This window comes from Oncorhynchus tshawytscha, linkage group LG05 (assembly GCF_018296145.1).
Source record: "Oncorhynchus tshawytscha isolate Ot180627B linkage group LG05, Otsh_v2.0, whole genome shotgun sequence".
NCBI classification, from domain to species: domain Eukaryota; kingdom Metazoa; phylum Chordata; class Actinopteri; order Salmoniformes; family Salmonidae; genus Oncorhynchus; species Oncorhynchus tshawytscha.
Window position 1 is genome coordinate 13,954,160 of NC_056433.1, and position 11,649 is coordinate 13,965,808.

Here is an 11,649-nt window from a genome sequence, read left to right on the forward strand (position 1 = left end):
TTTAATCCTCAACCAGTTAAACTAATGAGGGCAATGGAATATCCTTGTTGCATAATTTAACATTTGGGTATTGATCAATAACCAATTTTGAGAGATTGGAACTATAAGGTTCTATCTGCAAAAAGATAATTCTGAGATAATTGGCTATAATGTTCCAAGCCCTCATTGGTTTGAATGGTGTCAGCAACTTAAAAACACACTGGATAAAGAAATTAGCCCTAATTGAGGTCAGTATCATTGACATCAGGTTAGGCCAGTTAGGTCCTTATTAAAAGTGGTTAGATTAAATCTACTATGCAGCATAAAAAGATGTTGTTTTTGAGGGGTTGCCCTTTACATTGTTTAATTATGTTGTTTGAGGAGTCGTCCTTTACGTTGTTTAATTACGTTGTTTAAGGAGTCTGTCTTAACGTTGTTTATTTACGTTATTTGAGGAGTCACCCTTTACGTTGTTTATTTACGTTGTTTGAGGAGCCACCCTTTACGTTGCTTAATTACGTTGTTTGAGGAGTCACCCTTTACGTTGTTTGAGGAGGCACCCTTTACGTTGTTTGAGGAGCCGCCCTTTACGTTGTTTGAGGAGTCGCCCTTTACGTTGTTTGAGGAGTCACCCTTTACGTTGTTTGAGGAGTCGCCCTTTACATTACTTAATTACGTTGTTTGAGGAGTCACCCTTTACGTTGTTTGAGGAGTCACCCTTTACGTTGTTTGAGGAGCCACCCTTTACATTACTTAATTACGTTGTTTGAGGAGCCACCCTTTACGTTGTTTGAAGTCACCCTACGTTGTTTGAGGAGTCACCCTTTACGTTGCTTAATTACGTTGTTTGAGGAGCCACCCTTTACGTTGCTTAATTACGTTGTTTGAGGAGTCACCCTTTACGTTGCTTAATTACGTTGTTTGAGGAGTCACCCTTTACGTTGTTTGAGGAGTCACCCTTTACGTTATTTGAGGAGTCCTCCTTTACATTGCTTAATTACGTTGTTTGAGGAGTCGCCCTTTACGTTGTTTGAGGAGTCACCCTTTACGTTGTTTGAGGAGTCACCCTTTACGTTGTTTGAGGAGTCACCCTTTACGTTGTTTGAGGAGTCACCCTTTACGTTGTTTGAGGAGTCACCCTTTTACATTGTTTGAGGAGTCGCCCTTTTACGTTGTTTGAGGAGTCGCCCTTTACGTTGTTTGAGGAGTCGCCCTTTACGTTGTTTGAGGAGTCGCCCTTTACGTTATTTGAGGAGTCCTCCTTTACATTGCTTAATTACGTTGTTTGAGGAGTCGCCCTTTACGTTGTTTGAGGAGTCGCCCTTTACGTTGTTTGAGGAGTCGCCCTTTACGTTGTTTGAGGAGCCACCCTTTACGTTGCTTAATTACGTTGTTTGAGGAGTCGCCCTTTACGTTGTTTGAGGAGTCACCCTTTACGTTGCTTAATTACATTGTTTGAGGAGCCACCCTTTACGTTGCTTAATTACGTTGTTTGAGGAGTCACCCTTTGCGTTGCTTAATTACGTTGTTTGAGGAGCCACCCTTTACGTTGCTTAATTATGTTGTTTGAGGAGTCACCCTTTACGTTGCTTAATTACGTTGTTTGAGGAGTCACCCTTTACGTTGCTTAATTACGTTGTTTGAGGAGTCACCCTTTACGTTATTTGAGGAGTCGCCCTTTACATTACTTAATTACGTTGTTTGAGGAGTCGCCCTTTACGTTGTTTGAGGAGTCACCCTTTACGTTGTTTGAGGAGCCACCCTTTACGTTGCTTAATTACGTTGTTTGAGGAGTCGCCCTTTACGTTGCTTAATTACATTGTTTGAGGAGCCACCCTTTACGTTGCTTAATTACGTTGTTTGAGGAGTCACCCTTTGCGTTGCTTAATTACGTTGTTTGAGGAGTCACCCTTTACGTTGCTTAATTGCGTTGTTTGAGGAGTCACCCTTTACGTTGCTTAATTACGTTGTTTGAGGAGTCACCCTTTACGTTGCTTAATTACGTTGTTTGAGGAGTCACCCTTTACGTTGCTTAATTACGTTGTTTGAGGAGTCACCCTTTACGTTGCTTAATTACGTTGTTTGAGGAGTCACCCTTTACGTTGCTTAATTACGTTGTTTGAGGAGTCACCCTTTACGTTGCTTAATTACGTTGTTTGAGGAGTCACCCTTTATTATTGCTTAATTACATTGTTTGAGGAGTCACCCTTTACGTTGCTTAATTACGTTGTTTGAGGAGTCACCCTTTACGTTGCTTAATTACGTTGTTTGAGGAGTCACCCTTTACGTTGCTTAATTACGTTGTTTGAGGAGCCACCCTTTACGTTGCTTAATTACGTTGTTTGAGGAGTCACCCTTTACGTTGCTTAATTACGTTGTTTGAGGAGCCACCCTTTACGTTGCTTAATTACGTTGTTTGAGGAGTCACCCTTTACGTTGCTTAATTACATTGTTTGAGGAGTCACCCTTTACATTGTTTGAGGAGTCACCCTTTACGTTGTTTGAGGAGCCACCCTTTACGTTGTTTGAGGAGCCACCCTTTACGTTGTTTGAGGAGCCACCCTTTACGTTGTTTGAGGAGTCACCCTTTACGTTGTTTGAGGAGCCACCCTTTACGTTGTTTGAGGAGCCACCCTTTACGTTGCTTAATTACGTTGTTTGAGGAGTCACCCTTTACGTTGTTTGAGGAGTCGCCCTTTACATTGCTTAATTACGTTGTTTGAGGAGTCACCCTTTACGTTGTTTGAGGAGTCACCCTTTACGTTGCTTAATTACGTTGTTTGAGGAGTCACCCTTTACGTTGCTTAATTACGTTGTTTGAGGAGTCGCCCTTTACGTTGTTTGAGGAGTCACCCTTTACGTTGTTTGAGGAGTCACCCTTTACGTTATTTGAGGAGTCGCCCTTTACATTGTTTGAGGAGCCACCCTTTACGTTGCTTAATTACGTTGTTTGAGGAGTCGCCCTTTACGTTGTTTGAGGAGTCACCCTTTACGTTGTTTGAGGAGCCACCCTTTACGCTGTTTGAGGAGCCACCCTTTACGTTGCTTAATTACGTTGTTTGAGGAGTCGCCCTTTACGTTGCTTAATTACGTTGTTTGAGGAGTCACCCTTTACGTTGCTTAATTACGTTGTTTGAGGAGCCACCCTTTACGTTGCTTAATTACGTTGTTTGAGGAGTCACCCTTTACATTGTTTGAGGAGTCACCCTTTACATTGTTTGAGGAGTCACCCTTTACGTTGTTTGAAGAGCCACCCTTTACGTTGTTTGAGGAGTCACCCTTTACGTTGTTTGAGGAGTCGCCCTTTACATTGTTTGAGGAGTCGCCCTTTACGTTGCTTAATTACGTTGTTTGAGGAGTCACCCTTTACGTTGTTTGAGGAGTCACTCTTTACATTGTTTCATGGGCTTACCTTACCTGGTAAGTGAAACTGCAGTTTGAAATAATTCAGTATGTCACAATATAATTAATTTCAATCTTGGCATATTAAACAATGCTCCTATAACACTTTATTCTCTGTCCTAAGATGTGTTATATTGCTGCATTGGTGTTAGTGGTGGCAGGGTCTGCTCTGATCAGTCAACCTGCTGTATGACCAATGGAGGATACGCCTGCTGTCCCTTCCCTGAATGAGTACGAAACAAATTTGACACCACTAGTATAGATGTAGTTCTTCAATGGTGAAACCAACTTTTCGGTCAAAACGAAGACCCTCATCATACCTCACTGAGATATATTAGAGATTCATTACATATGAATTACAAGGTATTCACAGATCACCTCATAACTTTTATTTTCACTGTGTTTGTTTTCCTAGGCAGTGTGTTTGTAAGTAGTGTTGCTCTAACATAACCCACTGTTGCCTGTCTGGATACAGCTGCAACACCACAGAACAGATGTGTGCGAAATATTACCAACCATAGAGCAGTGTGCCCATGCTGAACAAGGTGGCTGCAGAGAAACCACGCTCTCCTGTCTCTCCCCCACTTGAGTCTGATATCATCCCAGAGCAATGCTGCAGCAATTCTGCAGCAGTGGAGAGCTCTGTCTCTATGGTGCACTGTGATTGCTCAAATATCTGCCCTGCTGCCGTCATCCCGAGGGCGGGTGGAGCTGCTGTCCATTTTCTTCTGTGAGTAGTCTTTCTGCTTGTATGTTTGCTTCATGGTCTAGTTCAGGGGTCTCAAACTAATTTTGCCTTCGGGCCACATTTGATCTTCTTCCCCAAAGCCCAGATTCACAAAACCTTAAGAAGAAATGTATTCTTAACTGACATTTTTTGGGGAGGAGGACATGACTACTTAGGATTCAGTCGCATGTTGTTTGTTTGTTGCCATTTATGTTATTAAAGGTGGTAGCATATTGAAAATAACCTACGGATAAAAGTATTTTATATCTTAGATATAACCAAGGTCATTACATGTTTTTTTTTGCGTAAGACAGTTTTGCGTGTTTTGTGAATCTGGGCCCGCAGGCCGGTCATTTGAGACCCCTGGTCTACTGTAACTTTACATCTTGGATAACAAGATAAATATATATTGTAAAAATATATTGTCGTTATTCAGTTTTGTTATTAGGCTACTATGTAATTCATGCTTGTTACATTCTACTTACATTAGTAACTACACAGTAAAGTTAGTCATATTTCTATAAACAGCATTGTTAATTAAACATTTCTACTTAAAATGTGTAACATCAAAACATGAACTTGTATTTTGCTGTTTCCTAGAGCGTGTGCTGTCTGGATGGTGTCCACTGCTTTCCTTGTGGTTATAAGTGTGACCGCATACACACTAAGTGTCTGAAGACTGATGGCCTGAGGTACCCCTTTATTCCGAGGCAGGCCCACTTCCTTCCTATGATCAAACTCACCAAGATATCCAAGGTCAACGACCAGGTGCCACAATATGTTCCAGACGTAACAAATATAGTGTGTGAGCAGCTAGCGCTGTTCACTTTCTATCAATACATGACACTTTGTCCACAGTTTATCATCAGTCATGACATTCTCAGACAAAGGCACGCTGGATGTCAGCTTTATACCATTAATTGAACTGAGACATTGTTCCTGCTCACTGGTATTGTGTTGCTTTGGTGTTACTACCCTGAGAGTAAGATCTTGAAGTTGCGGTTTTCTCTTCTTTTAGCAGGTCCCATGGACACTACTTGGTTGCCGTTGACAGCACCCAACATGGCTGGGTTATTCCCTTCCACAGGAAATCAACTGACCTCCAGCTACAGTAACCCGTTGTGGCAAGGGAAACACTGGAAAATACTGTTGTCGACAGCTATCTAAGCCAAACTAACAAGATTTTATTTTGAATTACATTTTGCCTAACTACTGAGATTGGGATTGTACACTTTTTGTGAATGCATTATATGTACATGAATGGGGAATCATGACACCCACTCATTGTTGATTTCATAAAACAGACAGGTCAATAAAATAAATGATAGACACAATAAATATCTACTGGCTACATTCATTAAGGATGTGGGTTGGGGTTGTAGGGTAACATGGTATCAACATCTTGTACTGGTTTTTCTACCCCTGATAACTAGCCAGTACTTCTACCACCAATTTCAAATGTTTTATGGAAATATAAATTATGCACATGGAAGCAAAAAATGTCATACATTTTTTTACGATATAGCCAATTTTGCCCTTGTGGCTGTGGATTCTAGTGGATACCACTTCCCACCCGGGGCGTTTCTCCCATGAGCAAGTGTGCTTGTTTGTAACCACGGCAACGTCGGTCGAGCAAATGCAAAACAAGGTAAGCTAAGCTAGCTAACATGTGCACTCGTTATCAGATAAATAGAGAATTTGCAGCATTTGGGTAGCTATGCATTGCAGCGTTAGCTAAAGTTAGCTATCCTGCTATGTCAAGTAACTTAGCTAGCTAAAGTTAGCTAACGTTAGCTGGCTGATAAGTTACTAATTTAGTTAGGCTAACTAACCTTAGCTTTCATGTTTGAAAGGGCTGATAATGCCAGCATTAGTTCAAGGTAGCTAGATAGATAGGGCCCAACAAGTTACAGAATCCCTGCTCAAAAGTGTTTATGATATATTTAAATTAATGTGGCAGTAATACTATATTTGACTATGGTTTATTTGCAAACTCTAACATTGCATTTTGAGAATTCTCTCTGGTTAAACTCTGTTCTTCTATTGAACAGGTAATACCCCCCAAAATTCCCAAGCATGACTGCAACAATGTCCAAGTCTCCTGGGGCTGGCATGTATCCTCCAGTAGCAAAACTCAACTTGGCTGCAGACCCCAGGAAGATGCGCAGGATCATTGCAGAAGATCCAGAGTGGTCCCTCACTGTAGTGCCCCTTTTATCCAACCTCTGCCTGCAACACATAGTGAGAAACTTTGAGGGTATGTTTTATTATATATGTTCTACGTTATTTATTCAGTCAATGAATCAAGTCAGTTGTTTATTTGATCACATAATTCAACCTCTATTATCTTGGTCACAGAGAAGCCCATCCTCGAAGAACTTCTTCCCAGGCACAAAGACTATGTCCTGGAGAGGCTCTCTCCGTCCCTGCCCCTGCATGTGACTGCCAACCTGATCAGCGACGACGGCTACTGGAAGCGCTGCTGCAAACAGCGCTGGGGCCTGTGTGACGTCTCCTCATACGGCCACAGCTGGAAGCGCATGTTCTTTGAGAGGCACCTGGAGAACATCATCGAGCTCTACATTCCTGATGCCACTGACCCCAAGACGGTGCTGGGCATGGTGCCTCTGTGCCGGAACTACGTGAAGAGGCTGGACATCTCACAGCTGATGCCGCCAATCAAGGAACCCCAGAAGTCAGAGGACGATGACAACTCGGACTCGGCCAGCGACATGGGCATGGATGGGCCATCCATGGACCACTTTGACTTTGGCATCCTGCTGGACATGCTGAGCCATCTGGAGGAGTTTCACGTGGTCTACCGGGTCAAGGGATGCGGCATGAACTTTGAGTGGAACCTCTTTGAGTTCACCTTCCGCGACTGCGAGTCTCTGGCCAAGGCCTTGAAGTCCTGTAAGACCTTGAGGGTGAGTATCGATCGACTCCCTCTCAGTGTTCACTGGCATGGTGCCCTTTGGCTTTGTTGCTCTGCTTTCCTATACAGGATGGAGTCAGGTTGTCTGGGGCATTTCTGTTCTGCTCTGTGTCATACACTTCCTCAGTAAGCATCATTAACAAAGATTCTGTTTCAAATAAGGTGAAACTAACTGCAGTATCACAGACATATTATAATTCTCTACTTACATCAAAGGAAGTACAACAATACCTGAGGCTGAAACCCTAAACACCTTTCCTTGTATGACACAACTGTTATTATACTACAGCACAGGGATTCATTGCTTCTTGGCTACTTGGCATAATATAATACCACATAAAAAGCATGAGCTGGTGCACACCCAGAGAAAATGATTTAATGTAGAGGTGCTGACTAATGGAAAATAAACTAAGCTATAAAAACAAAGAGAGTCGCACAATCCATATGTATATCCTCCCAGTCATTTATTGGGTAAAAAACCACCAAGGTCTTGACATCACTGTGTCATGAATGCTTGAACCAGGTTATGTAGACCAACAGTTAAATTAGTGCAACCAATGACAATAGTGAGGGCTGTGTCGTAATTGCTAGGTTGATCAGAATGAATTGAGCAAAACTGTTAAAAGATAATAGCCCACAGCATCACATTTTGTTCTATCAGAGGAAAGAATGGCATTTGATTCAAGCGTGCTGTTTTATATATTATGATATTTATATATAAAGAATGACGTTTGATTCCAGCTTGCTGTTTTTTATATATATTTTTTAACACGTAGATCTACCCGCCCCATACTATGCTATCGCCGCAGGTGCTGAGGATCCACCAAAGCAAAGTGGATGACGAGAAGTGTCGCCAGCTTGTGAACAACCTCCTGGACCACCCGTCCCTCAGGGAGCTCAACCTCTCCCACAACCTCATCGGGGACCGGGGGGCCCGGGCCATCGGCAAGCTGCTCAACAGGTGTGATTTTGTCAGGTTGCCTACCTCACCTGCACATGTTCCCTTTAAGTGATAAAGCCAGTGTTAGGAGGATATAATGGCACTGGTGTTGTGAGGCCCAAGATGAAGTTGAGGTCCGGCAAACAGTGCCAATATTTTCTCCAAACACCTGCTTCGAGGGTATTATCACTCGGTTTCCAACATAATAAAATAATGATTTACATATTTTCATTAAAAACTTTATTTTGATACATTTTTTCATACTATTTCATCCTTCCCTTTTATCACATTTTCTCCTGTAATTATTGCAAATTAAATTAAACTAACCAGGAGTAAGCTGGAGAGACTCACTGTCTACGACAACAACATTCGGGGGCCGGGGGCCCAGGCTATAGCCTATGCCCTGGCCAAGAACTCCAGCCTGCTGTCCCTCAACCTGCGTCTGAACCGGCTGGGGGACGAAGGTGGCCAGGCCATCGCCCAGGCCCTGCTGAAGAACCGCACCCTGAAATGGCTGCACCTGGGAGGCAATGAAATGACAGAGCCCACAGCCACGGTCCTATCCCAAGTCCTGGTCCAGAATAATACGCTGAGGAGCATCAACCTGTCCTGTAACAGGCTGGGTATGGTGAGTGCTGGCGCTTACCTCAGACACAAACTACATCGTATGATCTGTCTGCTGTATTGTATAGTACTGTACTGTTTTAAAGGTTGGCATTGTTTTGTTTTAGATCATTCAGCTTTAGATTCAGTGAAACACATTACTGATTCAACATTTAACAATTGTCACTAATTTAACAGTAAGTCAAGTTGTAATATGGTAGGCATAATAACGAAGCATCCACGTTATATCTGCTGCTAACACCTTTCAGGTGGTACTATAGTTCAACAACTACAAATAACAGATCAAACATGCAACAAAGAGAGGGCATTTTATACAGACTTGGTTCCAATGGGAAAGTAAACAGGCAAATGTTAGCTCTACAATCCAAGCTGTTTGCATCTTCAATTATTCATATGCATGCCAGAAATACACAATCATGGAAAGCTAAGTAGGAGTTGTTTTCCAATGGGATGTATTGTTCCCTCTCTCACGTGCAGCTTCCCCTTTCAGATGTCAGGTTCATCCCAGGAAGTGGAACTGGAGTGCACAGGGTGAAAAATCACCCGCATAGCAAAACTGTCACGTACATCAAAATGTCTGTCTGACCTTGGTATAGTGTACGCTGAAATAGAAAAACGCTTGTCTCAGACATGACAATAAAACACTGTTGACAGTACAATAGGCCATTGGAGAGGCCTTGTATGACACCGTAGCCCACAGTAAATTCAGCCAGTGGTTTCAAGGACTGAAACCATCCTTCATGTCCTATTACATACTATGTAGCCTTGACCCCAGCTGTTCCAAGTTTCTCCAGACTGAGATTACGGTGTGATGTCAGGCAGTGTGAGAATCCTAACTCCCATTTAATGCACTTATGTCAGTGGGAGACTAAGTGAAAATCTGACTCAAATAAACTATATTTTAGTGTTAGTCCACTGTTATTACAATCCTAAAAAAGTGTCCATGTCAGCTTTTCAAGATGGCGCACTTTCAGTGCTGAGCAAAAACTGTGGTGATGATGATGCGTTTTGCATTATACAATATCTGTGGTGTATTAACCAACTGCCGTGTGCATTGTGTTTTGTGTGTGTTCATTCAGGATGGTGGTAAAGTGTTGGAGGAGGGCATGTGTCACAACAGCAGCATGGTGGAGTGTGATATCCGCCTGACAGAGGTGGGCCAGGAGAGCGACTACTGCATCAGCCAGGTGGTACGCAACAATCGGAACCAAGCACACAGGAAACACAACACAGAAGAGAACCTAGCCTAAACCTCAGAGCATTATTAAATACAAGGAAGAAGAATCATCACTGAATTATCACAGTGAATTATTGTAATGTTTGTTTATGTGTCAATTAATCCCATTGGGGGATGGGTTGCCAGCTGGCGATTTGACATGAAAATACATTTTCATTCATTCATATAAACATACAGCCCATTTGTGTTCACCAAAGTGCCACTTTGTCATATATTCTAGACAGGATGCCTACTATTTGTTTCATATCTGCAAAGTTGTTAAATGTAGCGATGTCTATAATGTGTTACCACTGAAATCAGAAGTTAGCTAAATAGGCTACACCACTGTACCTTTGGCCCATGGAAAATAACCCCAGTTTATTAGGATGTAATAAATGGGCTTGGTCCGAAGGTCAGGGATGAATACTGACATAGGTGTTATTCTGGGGATGACTTCAGGTTGTTGAGATCCACCACTGAGCTATGGGGCACTGTTTAGTAAATGTACAAAGTGGAGTTATATATTTAAGGAATAAGGCCCAAGGGGGTGTGGTATATGGCCAATATACCACGGCTAAGGGCTGTTCTTGGGTACGACGCAACGCGCAGTGCCTGGATACAGCCCTTAGCTGTGGTATATTGGTCATATACCACAAACCCCCAAGATGCCTTATTGCTATTATAAATGGGTTACCAACATAATTAGAGCTGTAAAAATAAATGTTTTGTCATACCCGTGGTATACCACGGCTGTCAGCCAATTAGCATTCAGGGCTTGAACCACCTAGTTTATAATAGCATATAAATTAGGTTGGAAAGTTGGATATACTGGTAAATATAGGCTTTATATTCTTCTACCACATGGGTTTCAGTGTGTACATGTTATATGTCGTATGTAAAAAGCCACATTATGTTTCAACAATTTCATAAGCTGTTTTATTGAGTTAGCCTTTTACCACTTTTGATACACAGATTTGGTTTGCGGTCATTGTAACTGTATTATGCAACATCAAGGCAACATTGTGATAGTGTCAATATACAGTTGAAGTCAGACGTTTACATACACTTAGGTTGGAGTCATTAAAACTTGTTTTTCTTCCACTCCACTTGTTAATTAACAAACTATAGTTTTGGCAGGTCGGTTTGGACATCTACTTTGTGCATGACAGAAGTCATTTTTCCAACAATTGTTTACAAGACAGATTATTTCACTTATAATTCACTGTATCACAATTCCAGTAGGTCGGAAGTTTACATACACTAAGTTGACTGTGCCTTTAAACAGCTTGGAAAATTCCAGAAAAGGATGTCATGGCTTTAGAAGTTTCTGATAGGCTAATTGACATCATTTGAGTCAATTGGAGGTGTACCTGTGGATGGATTTCAAGGCCTTCCTTCAAACTCACTGCCTCTTTGCTTGACATCATGGGAAAATCAAAAGAAATCAGCCAAGACCTCAGAAAAAAAATGGTGGACCTCCACAAGTCTGGTTCATCCTTGGGAGCAATTTCCAAATGCCTGAAGGTACCACGTTCATCTGTACAAACAATAGTACGAAAGTATAAACACCATGGGACCACGCAGCCGTCGTACCGCTCAGGAAGGAGACGCGTTCTGTCTCCTAGAAATGAATGTACTTTGGTGTGAAAAGTGCAAATCAATCCCAGAACAACAGCAAAGGACCTTGTGAAGATGCTGGAGGAAACAGGTGCAAAATGATCTATATCCACAGTAAAACGAGTCCTATATCGACATAACCTGAAAGGCCGCTCGGCAAGGAAGAAGCCACGACTCCAAAACCACCATAAAAAAGCCAGACTTCGGTT

At 42.2% G+C, this 11,649-nt stretch overlaps 1 protein-coding gene across 4 annotated transcripts; it reads left to right on the plus strand.

The window, feature by feature from the left end:
* Positions 1–801: 801 nt before the first annotated feature.
* tcte1 (t-complex-associated-testis-expressed 1) lies at positions 802–10,035 on the plus strand. Of its 4 annotated transcripts, none has more exons than XM_024419746.2 (7): positions 802–4,111; positions 4,709–5,756; positions 6,160–6,365; positions 6,467–7,035; positions 7,853–8,004; positions 8,314–8,611; positions 9,687–10,035. In XM_024419746.2, exons 3-7 carry the CDS (start codon positions 6,185–6,187, stop codon positions 9,855–9,857), a joined length of 1,371 nt encoding a protein of 456 aa, XP_024275514.1. In that variant the 5' UTR covers positions 802–4,111; positions 4,709–5,756; positions 6,160–6,184; the 3' UTR covers positions 9,858–10,035. The 4 variants fall into 4 exon arrangements, with proteins under 4 accessions (XP_024275514.1, XP_024275513.1, XP_024275511.1 ...); XM_024419745.2 differs by having other exon boundaries at positions 4,709–4,876; positions 5,127–6,365; XM_024419743.2 differs by having other exon boundaries at positions 4,709–6,365.
* The last annotated feature ends 1,614 nt before the right edge of the window (positions 10,036–11,649 follow it).

Excerpts from the sequence above, each read along its gene's own strand:
- tcte1 (XM_042321520.1), top strand. The coding sequence starts at position 6,185 with ATGACTGCAACAATGTCCAAGTCTCCTGGGGCTGGCATGTATCCTCCA. Across the intron at positions 7,036-7,852 it reads AGTCCTGTAAGACCTTGAGG|GTGCTGAGGATCCACCAAAG; the intron begins GTGAGTATCGAT and ends CTATCGCCGCAG. Across the intron at positions 8,005-8,313 it reads ATCGGCAAGCTGCTCAACAG|GAGTAAGCTGGAGAGACTCA; the intron begins GTGTGATTTTGT and ends TAAACTAACCAG.